The 19,591-nt window shown below is 40.8% G+C and overlaps 1 protein-coding gene across 1 annotated transcript; it reads right to left on the bottom strand.

Annotated features, from left to right (window-relative positions):
- Positions 1 to 399: 399 nt before the first annotated feature.
- Positions 400 to 19,547, bottom strand: CEP97 (centrosomal protein 97). Its single transcript, XM_063393760.1, has 11 exons — positions 19,389 to 19,547; positions 17,046 to 17,188; positions 15,964 to 16,122; positions 15,471 to 15,572; positions 14,872 to 14,985; positions 13,816 to 13,982; positions 12,538 to 12,702; positions 10,646 to 10,779; positions 7,623 to 8,379; positions 6,516 to 6,591; positions 400 to 5,773 (listed from the first exon to the last, which is right to left on the bottom strand). The coding sequence occupies exons 1-11, from the start codon at positions 19,438 to 19,440 to the stop codon at positions 5,060 to 5,062; spliced, it is 2,583 nt and encodes an 860-aa protein (XP_063249830.1). The 5' UTR covers positions 19,441 to 19,547; the 3' UTR covers positions 400 to 5,059.
- Between the last annotated feature and the right edge of the window lie 44 nt (positions 19,548 to 19,591).

Here is a 19,591-nt window from a genome sequence, read left to right as displayed (position 1 = left end):
CAACACCACACGTTGCAATTGTGTTTCTCTTGATAAGCCCTCAGTCTTAATTCTCTCTCTAGAAAACCCAGTACAGAATACTGCCACATCTTTTAATTTAAACACAGCAGGTAATTAAGAACATGAAAGAGGGCCAGCAATAGAAACAAAGGACTGCAAATCACAAAGACCAATTTCAGAGTCACTGGCAAACTCATTTTGTGTACCCTACCACGCTCTTACTGTCCTAGGCCCTGGAACAGTGGCCACCAGATGTCTCAGCTGTAACACGGAGAGGATGCCAACGCTTACCTTGTCATCTCTTGCTTCCTATTCCTGAGCTTCCCATGTCCAGAAGGGCCCTCCAATTGTAAGATTATGACAAAAGCCATAAGATTCAACATAAGGTACACCTTCAAATTTTCAATAAATGTACAAATCATTTATTTAAAATTCAAAACTCAGAGATACAAACAAAATACTTAAGAAACAATAAATCCAAAATGTAAACACTTATAGAAAATATATGAACGGTATCAATTTAACCACCCACCATTCTTCACAGAAAACAGCAAGAAATAGAAAGACAAATCAATACCCAATTGTTCTTTTTTTTCAAATTCTAGTTTAGAGGTAGAATACTCATGTGAAAGTCTCAAAAAAATTTAATTCAGTAGAATTATGCTACAAATGAATTTGGCCCATATACTTATAAACATAATGAAGCCAGAAAAAAAGATTTTTACTGAGAGCTCTTGTACAATAAAATTTGGCATGGCACTTTCCAGGAGATAAAGCACCTTTTCCTGATAAATACTGGTTTATGTTTTTGCAAGACAGGGATCCTGTGCTTTTTCCATTACTGACAAAGAAAACATTTTAAAAAAGACAGAGTCCCAGTTTTTTGGTAGGCATATAGAAAGTAAGTGCTTCTCAGTAACTTGTCCTAGAAAGCCAATCTGGGGAGGAAAAAAAGTGTAACTATTAAAAGACATTTTGAAAGACTTTATGAATACTTGATGCATACTTATTTGGGTGGCACAGTCCTCAAGGGGGGAAGTGGGGAAAGTTAACACAACAGGAGAGGAAAAAAAAGTGTCTTTTCCACTAGCAGGGGAACTGACCAGTTTTTACATTTTATTATCATTCAGTCAGTCTCCCCTAACTGCTACAATTCTATCCTCTCAGGAAAAAGTGTATCTGTGTGAGACACACTAGAACATCAAGTGCAGTAAAAATTATCCAGGTAATCTCAAAGGAACATATATTCCATTTTTGTTCATCAGATAACCTACTACAAGTAGAAACAAGAATTGGAGTTCTTCAGACAATATATACAAATTCATAAAAAAACAGGAACAGTTTGCAAGCTCAAAAACAAACATTATTCTGAAAGAAAACCAAGTTTTTTTTATATAGAGAATGGCTGCTAAGTGCATTATTTAAACTGCTGCATGCAAATAATAGAACTTATGTTTTTTTAAGAAACTTAAGTATCAACAATTGTTGGCTTCTGCAATTTAGTTTAGCAAGGACTTTCTCAAGTATTTGCTAAGGACATTTGTGGTTCAGAAGCAGCAAAATAAAATTTGCAGTCTTAATGCCTTCTTGCTTTACGATATACAGAACCACTTGTCTCAGCCTTCAGAAAAAGAGGCAAAAGAGTAATTTCTGCCACAGACTAGCTGAAAATAGGCTTGCAGGTGCCAGCTATCTCATTTGGAGCAAAACTACTTGTGTGGTGCAGTTTAAATAGTCTGAGCTATATTTATCTGATTCTTCTGAAGCAAATTAAAGAAGCATTTGAACTGTACTCACGGCAGAGCTGGCTACATTACCTGGCAAATAACCAAGTTATCTCTCCCACTAACACTGGAGGATCAGCCCAGGACAACACACAAGAGAGAAGCTTTTCTTCTACAAAGAACATTCTTCTGCTGAACACTAAGCCTTGCAAAAGGAAAGGATACAATATTAACACAGGGACGTTTCAGATATATTTTAGGCCTTCCAATTCCTTTATGAAATTTCCATCACCTCCAAAGGAAAACTGTGCATCCCTATCCAGTTAAAAGAATATCACATACCTAGATTAAGGGAACTTACTTAAGGATGAGTAAATGCTAAGCCATATATTAAACTATGGTACTTCCACATCATGATTCTTTGAGAGCTCATACCAGGGCTGAAAGAAGACAATTTTAAGTACATATCCAGTTTTATTCCTTTTTTCCACTGTATCCCTCATTACGTCTTTCTCTGTATGTATTTTAATGGTCAGGAAGAAAATATTTTCTGTATATACAAACTAATTACATTTAATCCTGTAAAAACTATTCCAAAACTTCACCATTTAATTTCTCTATATTTAGGTAACTCATCTTCTACACATGCAAGATACTTTTCAGAACACTAGAAAAAAACTTCTAGTATTTCACTGTTTCCTAAAAAAAGGGAGATAAAGCTGGAAATTTGTTGGTACATGCTTCACTGTACCTGCATGAAACTATTTCTGGATATACACATTACACACTAATAAGGACAACAGCTGACCTCAGCATGAGTTAAAGCTGCCTTGTCTTTGTGCTTGCAAGTCCTAATAACAAAGGAAATGACAAGAAACATCTAGGGCTTCCATGGAAAATTTACTTGCACCAAGTTTTCCCCCTCTGACAACTCCAAAAGTTAAAGTTGCTTCACATCTAACCATGCAGCAAAAGTGACAATGCAAAACAGCAAAATATATATGCTCCCTCGGTGTCTCCAGGAAGTGAAACATTGTTAGCCAGGCAGTGGTCTAGTTTCTCCCAGGATTTGCAATAAAGTTCTTGGCCAGAAAACTTTTAGTGTGTTATTACATCCGACCACTGCCTCCAGAATGCAAGATCCAACAACTGTTTCACAAACTGAAATAATTCCCCTCTCAAAATCCAAGGTCTCTTTGAAGTTTGGGGGGTTTTACATAACATACTGACATTCAAAGAGCTAAGTCTTATGAACTGCAGATCCCCAGGCATGGCAGATTTAGAGCCAAGTTCAGCACCTTCAGAGGACAAGGTATGATCGTGCTTTGCCCAGGTTATCAGATGTTGTGATCCATCAATGCACCTGCACCATTTTCAATAGCCAAGCACAGCTGTGCTCTAACTGTGAATATACGGTCATGCTACAGACGTGCTGTAACTACATTCAGTTAGCAAGAGCACATTAAGAACCCACCACCTCAGCTGTTCTGGGTTTTCTTTAATGCTCCCATACTGGCAAGGCACAGTCCAAGGTCAGCCTGACTGCAGGGAGAAGGTGGTGCCCTGAAACTTTTTGGAGTGGAAGAAAAGGAGGAGATGGCTACTCTATGCACAGAGGCAAGCTTTATTCTTCCAAGGTGGACTTCACCAATGGGAACAGGGCTGGTACAAGTCCAATACACCATTTAAGTTCTAAATAAAGGATATTTTGAGGCCTCAAGCAGATACTGGTCTCTTACCTAACTACTGAGTAGTGGTAAATTTGAGCTTGGAACTAAAGAACAGACATGCAACCAAAGCTTTCACAAAAACTGAATTATTTTACATGGCAACGTGGCCATAGGAGTAATTTTTAAAGAGTGACAGTTGGTTTTAGTGACACCATAGCACCAGAAGTTAACCTGTGGATCCAGACAATTAAGCACGTGTCTTTGTAACTGAGAAGTAAATATTACCAAACTACTGCAACACTGGCCTTCCAGTACACATTGCAGCATCAGCAAATGCAATGGACCCCTGTAAATATCAACATCAACTTTTATTTCACTAGTGTCCATCACAAATCACATGGCAAAACAGATCTCCCTTGTCACCGTTGAAGTATACTAAGATATCTGATCGTTTTCCATTAAAAAACCCAACACAGCAATGGCTAGGTAAGATACAAACCTGCTGCTCTCCCAGTGTTTAAGTGGAAAGCATAGCCAAGATGTCTCAGCATATTTGCTGACAGGGAAGAAATACAACTTTTTATCCACATCCAAATAAAATGTCAAATACTGGACATACAGGCCAAAAAAAAAAAAAAAAACCCAACCAAAAAAATGCAACAAAGATATCAGGAAAGAATTTTAAGTCATGGCATTTGCTTTTAGTATTTATACCTGTAGACAGAAGTAGTTGTGACCCATCAAACTCAGCCATGTCTTGAAAGCCATGCAAATCCCAATCTCTCCAGGGTATTAGCATCCTGTGGATGTTAATATATACACCACCAAGTCTGCTGCTGTACCCAGCGGGGCAGTCTTGGAAATGATGTTCCCAAATCACATGCCCTTCTGAAATTCTCATTTAGTCCTGGCTGCTACTGGTTCCATTTTTGAATCTTACCTGAGAAGGAAGGGAAATTCAGCCCCAGGGCAAAGAAAGGTCAAGGCCGGTTTGAAACTCCCTGAGGTCTCTCTCCTGTAAGTCCTTGTTTCAGTGTGTGTGTAAATGATCTAATTCCTCGCCAGCAGCTTCAAGCTATTTACAGAAGAGTCACTGACTCAGACCTTGGTTTCCTGCAAAGCATCTTTGATACACTGACTGGGTTACTCTTGTTTAAGTCAAAAGAAGTCTGAAAAGCAACCTTTCATCTTTCTCAGCAGGCTGTATCCTGCCTATGACAGGATCTACTGCCTGTACTGACTCCATTTCTTCCCATATTGTTTGCTCCTCTTTGCAAAGCAAGAACTTAATCTTTCTTTGCAGGAAAAAAACCCAAACAAATACTTACTAACACATTCACCAAAGTGAATTTACAGCAGACATTACCACCACCACCATCCACCCCCTCAGTCTTCGGAATTAATTTAATGGAGGCCAGTTATTAGGATACCAGTTTTATGTTTGAAAATAAAGTGCATAATGATTGTCACTGAGAACTTTGCTGATTTCAGGTTAGCATAGTTAGTGTCTATCCTCAGCAACATCAATAAAATAGTAATCACAACATAAATGCATAACATGAGTCAAAATCTGGAACAGCACACATGAAAAATAAGTTTTGTATAAACAGGAAAAAGAAAGAGAAAATGAAATGGAATCCCTAGTCCTTTATAGAAATGATCCTATTACACAGCTATCCCAACATGCAGCATCTGAAACGAAGAATCACGGCCTGTTTGGTTCCCTTCTCCTATTCCTGAATTCAGTTTGTAGCTTTCTGGTGGTGTCTGACAGATTTCACCTTGGACAGGGGAGGATGTGTCTTGAGGGAGCTCTACAGAGATCGTGTCAGAGGAAGAATCTTGGCTTTCTGCTGACACAGCCATTTGTAGACAGCTGCCCTCTATTTCCTCATTGCAATCTGTGTCTTCATCAGCCTCTTCCAGCTGCTGAACAGATTTTAAGTACTGTTGTATCAGTCCGTTGTCCTGCTCATTACTAGAGCTCTCTCTGCTTTGCCCACACTCCCCATGGCCATCCTCTACATCTGAAGAACATGCTAAAACACAATAGCCACGTTCTTTGATGGTTTCCACTGAAAGGGAGCTCTCAGTTCCTTCAGCTAAGCTCTTTTCAGAGCTACACAGGTCACTGGCATGAGTCTGATCAGCTGCAGAAGAATGAAAACCAGAATCTGGGAACTGCAACAGAGACTTTTCCTGAAGATCATCCTCACTGCGTGGAGCTAACAAAGGAGAACTAACAGCTGGGGGGGTTTCTTGCTCCTCTGTGGAGGACTGAAGAGGTGGTTTGGATGAACATAAAGGACTGGCTGAAGGGATCCCAGAACCACCTAAATTTTGCATCACAGAAAGCTGCCATTGTTGAAGGGATTTAACCTGTAAAGTTGAAGAGAAAAATTCATTATGAAACACAGCTAAATGTGTTTTGATTTCTAGAGGATTTCTTGCATTCAGTAACCAAGCTCTAGTATAAAATCCAAGACCAAATGACAAACAAAAGGTTTCCTATAACCTTTAGGGAAATTTTGTTCTTCTCACTGTGAAATTATGGCTTTTCAACTTAGATGGCAAACACTGACAGAGCACACAAGCTCCCAATTCAAGTACCTGAAGAAAAAGAAATCTGTTCTTAAAACCAGAAAGGATTTATCTGTTTTGAAGAAAACAGCCCTATTTTTGGAAAGAAAGCTTATTAAAAGGTGTATTAGTAACTTTTCTGCCTGAAAAATGAGTTGCTCACAAGCAACACAGCTTGATAGAATTCCATCTGCCATGGGCATTTACCAGTCACATAATTCTTCACAGTTGTGCTTATATTTAGCTTTTTTGCATTTTGTCTTCCTTCTTACACCAGGCCACAATTTAGTCTTCAGTAATAAAACCAGTGCTTTGCACTAATGTTCTGAAGGTTATTTTCCCCCACAATATCAGTGTAGCAGACAATACAGCAATAAGATTCCATTAAACCACACAAACCATCATTGGAAAAACTGAACCATACTGACTGCTTCTTCAGGACCTACAGTAAGAAATAATGCAAATTCACATATAAGCAGATTCCAATTCTAATTCCAAACTCACATTTAAGCAGAAAAGCAAGAAAACTAAAATTACTTACCTGGTTCCAAAGAAATTTGACAGCTTCCTCCTGTACAAGCCTCTGTATTTTCTCTTCTTCTCTTTCTTTTCTTAGTCTGCAAGAACACACATCCAAAATTTATGCAGCTTAAATAAGCAACATTTGGGCAACAAGAGCTAAAAGAATACATAAAAATGCCTACTTATGTAACAGCACCTTTGAAAGATACAACAGAGCCCAACATTAAGAAGTTACTGCAGTCTGGCTTGCCATAAATACCCAACTGCTGACTTCAAGTTTCTTTTTCAGTTGCATTTAAATTCTGCTTACTTTTACTGCAGCACACTTGTTAGCTTGGCAATAACGTGTTTTTTTGTAAACTGAACCTGAGCTCTTATTTTTTCCTGCACAACTATCACCCCCACACACACCAAATAGTACTTCTTCATTTCAAATTATGCTGTCCCCACAGATACAAGGATGGAATATGATGTGCAAGTGTTGGGAGTTTCTAGAGGTTCACTGAGCACTCAGCTTGAATCACAGAACTTTTGTCATTTGTGACAGTGAAGAAAAACAGCCTGTCAGACTGACAGATCCAGGCTGATCCAGAGAGATATTAAGTAAAGCCAGAATTTTTGTCTTACAAATTGAGCAACTTTGACCATGATCTTCTTCAAACATGGATTCACAGGATCAAAAATTAAAACAGAACCAAACATAGAGCCACATTTTAAAACTGTATCATACAAGGGAAAGGAAATTCTTCTTTTCACCAGCAACAGAAGAATGACTCTCAACATGGACACTTGATTTATAGACTCTGTCATTGCAAGGAGACAAGTAAAAAAAAAATCCCACTCAGCAATTTCTATTTTGGAATATGCAAGTCCTGCTAACAGAGAAATAGAAAAATGTGTTCTAACCCAGTCCACTTATAGAAGGCACTTAGAGTATGAATAGCTATGAGCAAAACTGTGCTTACCAACAGGAAGTGATCCTGTAATGTAACCAGTTTTATATTTTGGATGCTAGGTTCTACTGTGAGTAATTTTATCAAGGCCCATCTACATCTGTTCTGAAATCCTCTGGAATGATAGTTATAGTCATACAGACTTGAAAATACACAGCATGACCTCAACTTACTTTTCTATTTCAGCTGTTAAGCAAACGATGTGCTCCTGCATTCTGTTCAGTCGAATTTCATTCCGCACCTCCTTGGCTCGAGGATGGTGGTTCCTCGTGTAGAATCCTCTCCAGGAAGCTTGAAGTTTGGTAGCTGCTTCAGTCATCCTCTGCAGTTCAGCTGTACCTTGAGCAGCTGGTGCTGCACCTCGCACAGCCAGTGAACCAGACCTGTCTTCTGTCATCTGGGCAGGACAGAGAGTTTTTACTCCTGATTCAGCAGCTAACGAGGTGCTGGGGTGGCCTTCAGAGGCCCCTAAAGGGATGCCAGTCCTTGCAGCCAACCCAGCTGTTACTGGATCAGGAGCAGGCTCCTGCAGGATCTCTTTGATCTTCTCTTGCATTCCCACACTTCCTGCTGCTCTATTAGGGTTCTCTCCTGTAACAGACAAAGCTTCTTGCTTGTTAGTTGTTTCCCTGCTATTAACATCTCTCACACATTCAATCACTGTATCATCATCATCTTCTAGGCCCAAACTGATTCCATGTCGCTTCACGTCTGAAGCAGGAGATGCTGGAGACAATCCTGAAGCAACTGGCATGAAAGTAGACTCTGAGGATAAAAGGCTGCTGTTTAGTTTGTCTTCACCTGTCTGTACATCTTCCAGCTGTAGCTCCTTGGAAAAGCTTCTTTCATGAAGAAAAGTGTTCTTTACTGCATAGGAATGATCACTGTTTGCACTTGGTCCAACCCAAGAATTCCTCTTGATGATAGGTTCTAGATAGGCAGAAAGCCACATTATAGTGTTAGGGTATTTCAACAATAATAACAGTTTGTTTAATTCATAGGGATTCTCAATTTGGTTTTGATCGTAAGCACCTGGCTGGGTAAGATGATCTAACTTGTTAGTAATGATGAGCATTATTTCTATATCAGGACAATACCTACCACAGTGACATCTAGACTTGGCAAATACTGGTACAGGAAATTGCACAAACTGCACTTCACTGGAGAATAAACTTGCATAAAATGGAAAAGTCAAAGTAGTAACTCTTCAGTTTGTTGGACTGAGTTTTTCACTTAACCAGCCTACTAGCATTTCAAGACACAAATAAGCATGGACCACATTTTTTTAGAAACAAAGTATAGCTTCATTAGAGAAAATTGATGATCAATAAAATAAAACAATGATAGGGCCTTGTTCTGAAATTCCTTCCACAAAGTTACCCGTGTTCAAAAGACAAATACTCATTTCCACAGGTGTTATGGGTTAACACAGTTTAGTTTTTAGTTAAAGAAGATGGACTATTGCTTTGTCAGGACCTTGGATTTCTTTAGGAAAGCCAAAGACCCGTCAAGGACTAGTTCTTGACTATTGGCAGGTGGTTTGATCACTGAGAAAACAGAATGCAACTTTTGGTAATACCCATATAAAACCGAGGCTTTGTTTGAGCCCTGTCTCTCTTTTTTCCTGGTGAATCACCAGGTAACATCGTGGGCTGCGGCGGGGCCCGGCTTAGGCCCGCTCGCCTTGGGCAGGGTCAGGCCCAGCCAGGTCTCCGGGAGCCGCTGCCGTGGAGAGCGGCCCGGGCGGCTGAGCCGAGCTCTCTTCTCCTTGGCTGCCGTGGAGAGCGGCCCGGGCGGCTGAGCCGAGCTCTCTTCTCCTTGGCTGCCGTGGAGAGCGGCCCGGCCGGCTGAGCCGAGCTCTCTTCTCCTTGGCTGCCGTGGAGAGCGGCCCGGCCGGCTGAGCCGAGCTCTCTTCTCCTTGGCTGCCGTGGAGAGCGGCCTGGCCGGCTGAGCCGAGCTCTCTTCTCCTTGGCTGCCGTGGAGAGCGGCCCGGGCGGCTGAGCCGAGCTCTCTTCTCCTTGGCTGCTGTGGAGAGCGGCCCGGCTGAGCCAAGCTCTCTTCTCCTTGGCTGCCGTGGAGAGCGGCCCGGGCGGCTGAGCCTCTTCCCTCCCCGGCTGCCGCGGGGAGCGCCCGGCTGGCCCAGCTCCCCTTCTCTCCCTGCTCCGGCTCGGCAGGGCTGTGGCAGAGGGGGCCAGGCCATGGCCGGGCCCGGTGGCAGCCGGCAGCGAGGAAGGGGTGCCTGCAGACTCTGATGGCAGCTCCGAGCTGAGCTATCTTGGATCAGATCAAGAGGTGGAAAAGCATCCACCAGCCTCCTCTGCCAGCATGGCTTCGGGACCTTTGCAGCTGTCGCCAGCCCAGTGAGGCCACATGAGCACCGCAGGCCTGCGCAAGCTTTAAACTCCTTCCTGCCAGCACATGGAACTCCCAGAGCACTAGCCCTTCTCGAAAGTGAGAACAGAAAGTGATTGAACCATAAAGAGACATAGCATGAAACTGAAGTCAGTGAAGAGTAAATGAAAAGACTACTTGGAACAAAGGAGAAGGAGTGGCCTAATTTGGCTGGACATCTCTAGTAAACTATAGATAATGAACATTCCCCCCAAAGTGATATGAAGCTCTTTGCTCCTAAGGAAAAGGAGATTTTTAGTTTTTGAAATGAAGATGATTTTGGAAATAGAAAAGAATCTTTGTTTTATACAAGGAGCATCCTTAGACAGTATCCCTAATAAGCAGACATGGCCCATATGCAGTGTTGAGAAAGACCTCACAAAGGCAAATTTTCTGAGCGGCTGTGTTTGTGAGAGATGACACCCACAAGACAACTTTTATGTCGTTAGTGAAGAAACTCCATAGAAGTTTCTAAGAGACTCCTTTCCTAAAAGAACTGATAAAAGATTATATTTGAATAGTGAAACTGACTAAAAATTACAAGTTTTATCTCTTTATGTTATATGTGAGAAAGTAAACCATTGGGGGGCAAGTGCTTTGAAAAGTTTCATTTTATTCTCTCTTTCCCTCCTTCTTTTAGTGTATGTTAATCTATTTTTTTTATCTTTAAATTGAGCCTTTTCTCCTAATCTTACTTTCACAATAAGAAAATATTTAAACTCCGACATAATTTAGTGTTTCTGCCTAGTTTTGAATTTGAAACCATTACAACAGGTTGGATCACAGGTGTAGATAAGCTACTTACCCTTTTCAAGAACCATCTGTGCTGGCTGGCCCAGGCCACTGTGTTCATGAGCAACTGGCACTGTTTTGCTGGGAGCAGAAGTTGTAGGTGGTTCCTCATTTTGGTTTTCATGCATCAACTGCCTCTGGTGGAGTCTAAGCAGAGCACCAACAACAGATTTTAAGTTTCTTTTAAACTTTCTTTTGTACAGAAAACATCTAAAAGAAACTACAAACTATTTCAAAAGAAACAAGTGATCAAAACATTCCAAGCAGAAGCTAGTTATGCAGACTCCCATACCTACAGGACACTAACAGGACTACTCACACAGCAGGGGACTGCAGTCTTTTCCTGCTCCCCTTCTTCCTGCCCGCCCCTCTTTCTTCATTACACACATAAAAAAAAAAAAAGAAAAAGAGAAAAAGCCCAACATGCAATTCTAACTACAGACTGAAAACCATGAGGTATTTCTACACACAAGGAAGGCATGCAGATATTTAATGTCTAATGTGGAATACATTATGTGTGTAGGTATAGAGGAGTTTGTGGAACGGTGGGAGTACCTTTTACATTTCAAAGTGAGTGAATCAAGCAATAGGTGCTCCTGTTATTAAAGGCCCAAAATCATAGTACAAATCATCAAATACTGCCACAAAAAATTATCCTTTATAAAGATCCTTTACAATTATCCTTTACAAAGAACACACAGGTATTTTTGGCCCATCTAAATTAGAAGATCATGAGGCAGAGGTCAAACTGTCCTAAAAATCATATATGGTTGTGCATATATGCAGGTGAGGATTTGGGGAGATTGTTTTTTCTAATAGGGGTTTTTGGCTTGGTTGTTGAGTGGGTTTTTTTTTTTTTAATTTTTAAAGAGTTACATTTAGCAGAACAACTTCCTGAATTTTCCCCAGAAACATGAATGCCAGAGCACTCAGCTAGCAACTCCAAGGTCAAGATGCCTTGACTGCACCTTCTTCTCAGAAACAGCTACAACACTTCTATAACTTCCTCCTGGAGACCAATCTTGCACACTTGCAAAGTGTGCAGTAACTCTTTCCAGATACTCCCAAGTTTCTGGCCCTTTTGACGAGATATCCTTCTGCTAACCACAACACTTTCATTGCTCATCGTTTTAACCACACTGTGCCACTTAAATAGCCTGCTCCTGGGAGCTGAATTTTCTGCTCTAATTTTCTGAAAAAAAAAAAGTTTGTCAATAGGTCCTGGGGAATAGAACAACCTGTGTTACTACGTTTTCTGGCTTCTAACCAAAATTAGCTCACCTTTACATGGATGAAAAACGCAGCATGATAACCCTACTCATCTATTTGCACAGACCTTAGCAAAACAGCTACTGCTGGCAGAACCAGCAGGCTCTCCAGAGGCCTCTGCTGACAGACTGGGAACATCTGTCCCCCAAATGCATCACTGGGAACACTGTCCCCCAAAGGACAACCTTAACTTAAACCAAGAAAGAACATCCCAGCAATAAAAAAGTGGCTAATACACCAGTGTACCACAATAGTCCTCAATTACAATTAGAACAAAAGCTAAGCTCTTTTGAAGTTTTCATCTTTTTTTGTGTGTGCAAAGAAAAAAAAAATCCCAGTATGCAGTTTATTTAAATCACAGTTCTAACACAAATTACCTTCAGTGACCTACTAAGCACAGACTGAAAAATATAAAGAATTTTCCCCTAGATGGCCCAGAAAGCAGGAAAACACTCCTGCTGCTGCTGCCTTGCCTCTCATTCCCACCTAGGACACATCCTGTACCTCCACAACACTTTGCATCTCCAGCTCTCACTGTTACTTTGAAATACTTAAAATGAAATCTTACTACATCTAACACACCAGATATAATTATGCTCTCAATTACATTCTCTAAGAAAGAAACTAAGTTCTCACCTTTGCTTACTCAGTATTTTTTCCAGTTTGGCATCCTCTTCAGTCTGTAGTCCATATGCAGAAATAAGAGGACAAACAGTAGCCAAGTACTGAACTAGCTGGACATGCTGCCCAGGTCGATACGACCTTCCCTTCCCTTGACTGTAGAGCCATTCTGCCTTCAAACTGTTAGGAAGGAGGAAATCATTTAATAAACAGCATAGAAACAGTAACTCTGTTTTCATTACTGTTTTTCTAGTGGGCACCCAAGAGGTAATCTACAAATCTAAGCAAAACTTGGATCAAGTGCAATGCCCAGGGGAACTGGCAATGTCATTATCAGAACAATTAATAATGTATTCATTCACTTAAGCACTGATGAATGAAAAAGAGACATTTGTCCAAAACTGTGCAGTCTCTGCTTTGTGTGTAGTCTTTGAGCACTGAAAACACATTTGTCTCAATGAATTTATCAGCAAAGCTTTCACAGAAACAGAGAAGTTCACACAAACATGCAAAGCAGACACAGAGAGCAAATATTGCTAAAAAGTATTCAACAAGTCTGTTTTTCAAATTAATCTACATGTAATAATACAGTTAATATAGAACATCCCATTAGCCATGAAAAAAAAAAGTCTAGAATTCTAAAAGGCAACTTTCCTGAAAAGTCATGCATGTTATGGTGAAACAGAAATACAATTGGTTTACCTTTGACCAAAAAAGGGGCACCTTTGTATTTTAGTAACGGGGAAAAAGGACATTTATGTCCTAGAATATATTCATGTCCTGGACTGGAATGTGCTTATAAGGGATAATACTTATGGTTGGACTCTTCTGATGTCAAGAACTTTGTCATGCAGATATCATAGTGAAACAATGAGTACAGTGATACAGTAACAAGTGATTTGAGCAAAATAGTATTTAACTAATCTACAGTGAAAAAAAAAGCCAAACCTAGAACTGCACATGCAAATCATGCTCTTTATATAAGGGCATGTTTGAGCCTCCACCAAGACAACAGCTTTAACACCTGCTGATTGTCACAGTCTGCAAAGTCAGAGAGGCTGTAAAGAAAGGGTGCCACACCACTGATGAATTGCTACCACAGTTTTGCTTTGTGGAAGTGCTCCTGTGAGTAGAGCAACAAAAGAGCAGCTTAACTTCATACCTCTGTCTAAACAAACTGGTGATCTTATGTAATAATTCCAGTGTAACAAACAAAAAATCTAATTAAAGCAATTTAGGCTTAGCCAAACTTAACTTAATAATTTTAGAAATACAATAATACTATTATATCACCTTTCCTTCTGAGAAATCACATATCCATCAAGAATTTTCAGATTCAGACACCAGCTGACAATGTAAGGCCTGTAGTCAAAGGCAGGGACAGAAGGTGTGGCCATCACACAAGGATTGTTCATAACTGACAGCTGCTCCAACTGGCGAAGAGGGGCCAGGAAGGAAACCTTGAGAAAACGAGATGCATTTGTTAGCTCTACAGAACACACCACATTTCTCCTAGCTACAGCTGGACAGCTCATGCAAAACAACAGAATGACAAATCAAAAATCACATTTGATCTTTGACCACAAAGGACTACAAAGGACCTCCTATCAACTACTGCCGTTTCCCACTAATTCCTCTGTAAGTGCTATTAATCCTTGGAAAGTACTGCCTTCTCTTAAAATTTGGGAATGGGGCTTTATATATAGAAAGGTAGAGTATTTCTATGATTCCAGTGCACCACAACAGATTTTGGATTTTGAAAACGAAGAAAAAGAAAGTAAAAGGTGAGCCAAAAGCCTGGAAAAACCCTGTCCTGTTCTGAAGAGAAATTATTACCGAACAGTTTTCTTCTGACATGAAATCCCAACTAAGAGTTTTGGCCGGTACTTATAATAAACAAACAAAGCAATAAAAACAAAAGTCACAGGCAGATTATTTGTTTCTTTTACACAGTGTTTAAAAAAATAGGTCAGTGGCAACAAGTGCAATTCAAACCTCTGTTTTAAACACAGCAGCTGCAGAAGCTCTCTGCAGCAGTTAATCAGCTCAGCCTTCAACTTTCAGACAACCACTAAAGATAGGAATTTAGCCCTAAAAGTAACACCCTTGAATAATATAAAAACATAACAGAAAAAAAGCAAAGTTTCTTTCCAGACAAAATTTTAAAAGACATTACCCTAGCTTGTGCAGATAATGCAAACATGGTTATTACATACAAACAATTAAACTGTTAGGAGTTGGGTTGTTTCAAAGAAGAGAGCACATTTTCAGTTACAACCTCAAAAAAATTGTTCAGCTTCCTTCTTTCAGTCTGCCTAAAGACAAGGTGATCTATATTCTATAAATTACCTCATTTAGGTCTCTGATTTCATTTTCTGCCAAAGAAAAAACAGTCAAACTCTGAGGTAGGCAAACAGGGGCAGTGCGAAGTGAAGTTATAATATTTCCATGTAGCAACAGAGTCTATAAAACAAAAATACAGTGATGAAATGAATGTTTGATCAAAATCCACAGATTTCTTTTCCAGGCATCATCTGACTAAAAGACAGGCAAAAGAACTTTAATTATTAAGGCTTTCTAGTGACAATTTCCAAAAAATGCTTTTGGAAACATTTTTCTCTATGGTGTACATGCCAGAAGAGTTAACAGTATGTTTTGTCTTGATTCATGATAGGAGAAAAGAGAATAAAAAGCTATGAAGAAGATACCACCATCATATCTTTATCAAAATTACTGGAGTGGCTATAGAAAAATCACTGCCTCAGCTCCTGCAACTTGAAAACAAGGAAGAGAATTCCTACCTGCGCTTCCCTCTAGAAATTACAATTAATTAATTAAAATGCTGTGAGAGCTAGTGTTTGAATAGTGAGTGTCTAAAGGCAGCAATTTTCAAAGCAAATTTCTTTATGTAAAGAAGGTAATAAAAAGAGAGATGGAATAACATATACCTTCAGCGAGGTGAGCTTGGAGAGATCGCCTAACTGAGCGATGTTATTGTCTGACAAATCAAGATGCTGAAGAGACAGACAGGAATTGATTTGTTCAATGACCTACAAAAATAAAGAAGTCAATTACTCACAGCAACTCTTTTTAGCCACTAAATAAAACCAGGTATCAATAATTATAAATTATTTTGAAAGATAAAAGACCCACTAGCTAAGTAACACAAAATAAAAACTGTGTTTTAATACAGTTGTATTTTAAAGATTTTTTTTTTCCTATTTTGGAGACCATTATCTTGCTTTCATTTAATTTTGATATCAAATCTTTTACTTTTTTCCTAGACAACTCTACTCCAAAATCTGCCCTCTTCTATTTCATAAACCAGTAGACACAAAACATTCACATTGTTGTTCCAAAACATATTCAGATTTCTTGCAGCATTTTGCAAATTTCCATCAACACAAGATTCTGGTTAATGCAATAGCCTAAATACTTCACCTTAAGGTTATTTCCTGCCAAATTCAGCCATTCCAGGTGCACCAAGTCCTTCAGCCCTTCCACGTACCCAATGCTATTATGGGGCAAGTTGAGCACTCGGAGGTTGGTCAGTTTTGCTACACCCATCATCCGCACTAAACGATTGTTGGCTACAGAGAGCTGTAGATGGACATGTGAAAAAGACAGTTTTAAATACGCAGACAGAATAAGAGTTTACTTCCAGTAGTTAAAAATCTATTCCAACAGATACTTGTTCAATCTATGCATTTCACTGTCAAGCAAATAACACGGACAAAAAGCTACAAGAGCCAGGAAATTTATAAATAACTGATCAAAGAACACAGCTCACCCCACAAACTCAACAGGAAATTCTCCAAGCAACAGCTAAATAAAGGAAAAAGAATGAGGAATTGTGTCATATGGAAATAAGGTTTTAATATCAGAATTGTCAATTCATTGTGCAAATTGTTGCCCCATTCCTGGTGTAAAATTGCACTTCCTGTCAATATGGCAGAGAACAAAATGTATTTCATACAATTCTCAAACAGGTCCTGTGCTAAGAGGACTGTAAACGACGAACTTTCTAAAGGGTAAATCTTGACTAGACACACACTTCAGTAACATGATCACCAAGCTGGCAGTGTGGTGAAGGTTTGTTGTAGCAACAAACCCCACCTCTGCCAACTCAGTGTAACTTCTAACTCTGTAGAAGTGATCAGGCAGTTTCCAGTCTATCCAGAAGCACTTCCACTGATAATACAAAGTCATTCTTAAGGTTACAAAGCTCACTTACTCAAAAGCTAAGAAGTATAAAATTTGGAGTTATCAGTGATTTTTCTAAGTGTTCTTATGACCTCCTTCCTCCATTAGGATTTATTCAGCTCATTTTCAGTTACCCAGGTAATTCACAAAAGTCTCCCACACTGAAAACAAATCTTTCTACTTTAGTTAGCCATAATTTCTCTTCTTCTGAAGTCAGTAACTGCTAGCTTACTACAATTACATAATATGGTCTGAAGGCAGAGGATGCTAACATCATAGCACCCTTATTTGATAACAACTTCAAATGAAGTGACACTGACCTGCATCAGATTCCTGCATTTCTCCAAGTGTTCCAATTTAATTATCTGATTTTTGTCCAGAATCAGAGTCTGAGTATCAGCATCACAGGGCAAGGTTGGACCCAGTTTTTGCAATCCTTGGCCTGAGCAGTTGACTACTAAGCCTTAGAATAAAAAGGAGGAAAAAATAAGGCACCACAAAGTTCGTATAGGAGAACATGTACTGGAAAAGCAATGCAAGATAAAAAGATTTGTATTATAATAGATGCAGATAATTTGGAAAAACAGATTAATTTTCTTTTCCATGTAAAACGGAAGCAAATTACTTCAGCTTTAAAACTCTTAGAGTAACTGATGTAGTTACTGGAAGATATATGTACACTGTCCCAGTTAAGAATTCTGGGAAAGTCACAACACATCCTTTGAAGTAAGATGCAGCAAAGTTCTGGTAGCTAAATTTAAAGGTGTGATCCTCAAAACCCCAAATTTCAAAAGAACCTAAATTTTAAAATTCTTCAGAGAATTTAAGTTTTGAGCAGCTTGACAACTAACTATGTGTAAGCATTCTATCTTAACTAAGAAGCCATTCATGCTGCCACACTACAGTACTGGGGGCTTTGCGAGGAACAAACTATATATAGGCTAGCACACCATTAACTTAATGCAACACACAATTCAAATGTTCCATGCAAAAAGGGTTATTACATAAAGTTAAAAGGCAAGCATTTGCCATCTACAGGGAGCTTGAATCCCTGGGTACCCAAAGAGGCACCTGATAACCACCATCATTTTCATACATTAAACCTCTGCTGTGTATTTTAGGTATAAACATGACTAGTGCTTCTTGGTCTCTTAATTATTACTTACTTATTACTGTTCAGTAAATAATGCTTCCTTTTTCAGCAACGTATCCCAAATAGTGTTCTCACCCTAATATGCTGCACATATTAATGTTACCATTTACAGGTTTTTAGGGGTTAGTTATGCTACGGACAAACATTTTTTTGTGTACTGTTCTCTCAGCTGGAGAACGTGCACTTCTAAAAAAGATGTCTGATGACATTTAGTATATTTCCATTGTTTTTTCAAATCCACTTGGTTGCCCCAAGACCTTTGGAGAGCAGCAAGGCAGAGTCAGCAACCATCACACTCCTGTCTTTGCACATTCAGGGAGAAAGTACCCCTTGTTTCTCACTCAAGTAGTCACTTCTGCAACCACTTGGTCACTTTAATTGACCAGAGAAACTTTGCATCTGCTCATTCATCCAAGGGTTTGCTAAAAAAACTCACAACTGCCCCTCCAACCTAGGAGAGAAGCAAGGACCTGCACTAGTCAGCTGCAAGAGTGATCCTTTTATGCATGTGCATGAGGTGTCCCATTCACACTGGGACACTCGGAATGTGGCTTTACGCATGGGTCTCAGAGATTTCCAGCATTCAAGTATAACGTGATCCAATTGTCACTTAATACACACAACCATTCGCAAAGAACCTGTATTTCTATGGTGACATCATCCACCTGCTTCTCTACTGAGCGAGACATCCCCGCAGTCACACTTGCTATAATCCCTTCTCCATGATGCTAGACAAAGGAAGGTTTTCACAGAGGTGTTAAACGAGCTGGGGTGCTGGCGTTGTGCATCCCTTGTCTGGGGACATCCTTTATGAGCACCTTCAAGATTCAGAGCAGCATAGGTCCCTCTCTCAACATCGTCTGTCCTCCTCCTTGCAACCAGCTTTAGTCTGCTTGCTTAAGCACGGCAGCTCAGCACACAGCATGAATATATATAAATACATACATATATAACTCTGCTAAATTAATACAATTCTATTCTATAAAGACTCATTGACATAATATCTGGGGGACGAGATGTTCCTATCAGGCTTTCAGGACCCAGGAAAACATTTTCAAATTGCTTATTTCCCTTTTGGCAGGAAGCAAGGAACGACAGCCTCAGAATTGGCGCTGTCTCCAAGACCTCTCAGCCCTCCCCTCTAAGGAAAACGGGCTCTGTACAATTCAAATCCCGGCCTATACAGGTTCTCCAAGGCTGCGGGATCCTCCAGCACGATGGACAGCCGCTCCGTGCTGGCCCGAGCCGGAGGCGCTCCTCAGGGCGGGAAGCGGTGCCCGCGCCGCCCCTCGCCCCGCGCTGCCCCGGCCGCTCCCAGCGCCGGGGGCCCTCAGGGGCCGACTGCGAGCGGGGGCAGCGGAGCGGCCGAGCCGGCCCCTCACTGCCTGAGGAGGGGGCGCCGCCGCCTCCACGGCGCCGAGCCCCCGCGGCCCTACGAGCGCCACAGCGCCTTTCAGGACCCGCAGCCCCCAACATCGCGGCCCCCGCACCTGTCCGGGGCTGCCCTTACCCGCTCCGGCCGCCTCATCCCCCGCCCTGGCCGCAGCGCCGGCTGCCGCCATGCCCCGCGTTTGATAACGCCGCCAGCCAGCCGAGCGCCAGGCACCGATAGGCCGGGCCGCTCCGCCACGGGGGCACCGCGCCTTTTATGCCGGGTAGAGCGGCGGGTCCCGCGTCCGGGCCTGCGCGGGGTAGCCCGGGCGGCCGAGCGCT

The sequence above is a fragment of the Prinia subflava genome, chromosome 3, assembly GCF_021018805.1.
Source record: "Prinia subflava isolate CZ2003 ecotype Zambia chromosome 3, Cam_Psub_1.2, whole genome shotgun sequence".
Classification (NCBI taxonomy): Eukaryota; Metazoa; Chordata; class Aves; order Passeriformes; family Cisticolidae; genus Prinia; species Prinia subflava.
This window is presented reverse-complemented; position numbering and strand designations above follow the sequence as displayed.

Excerpts from the sequence above, each read along its gene's own strand:
- CEP97 (XM_063393760.1), bottom strand. The coding sequence starts at position 19,440 with ATGGCGGCAGCCGGCGCTGCGGCCAGGGCGGGGGATGAGGCGGCCGGA. Across the intron at positions 8,380-10,645 it reads ACAGATGGTTCTTGAAAAGG|AACCTATCATCAAGAGGAAT; the intron begins GTAAGTAGCTTA and ends CTGCCTATCTAG. Across the intron at positions 6,592-7,622 it reads TTAACAGCTGAAATAGAAAA|ACTAAGAAAAGAAAGAGAAG; the intron begins GTAAGTTGAGGT and ends GTGTTCTTGCAG.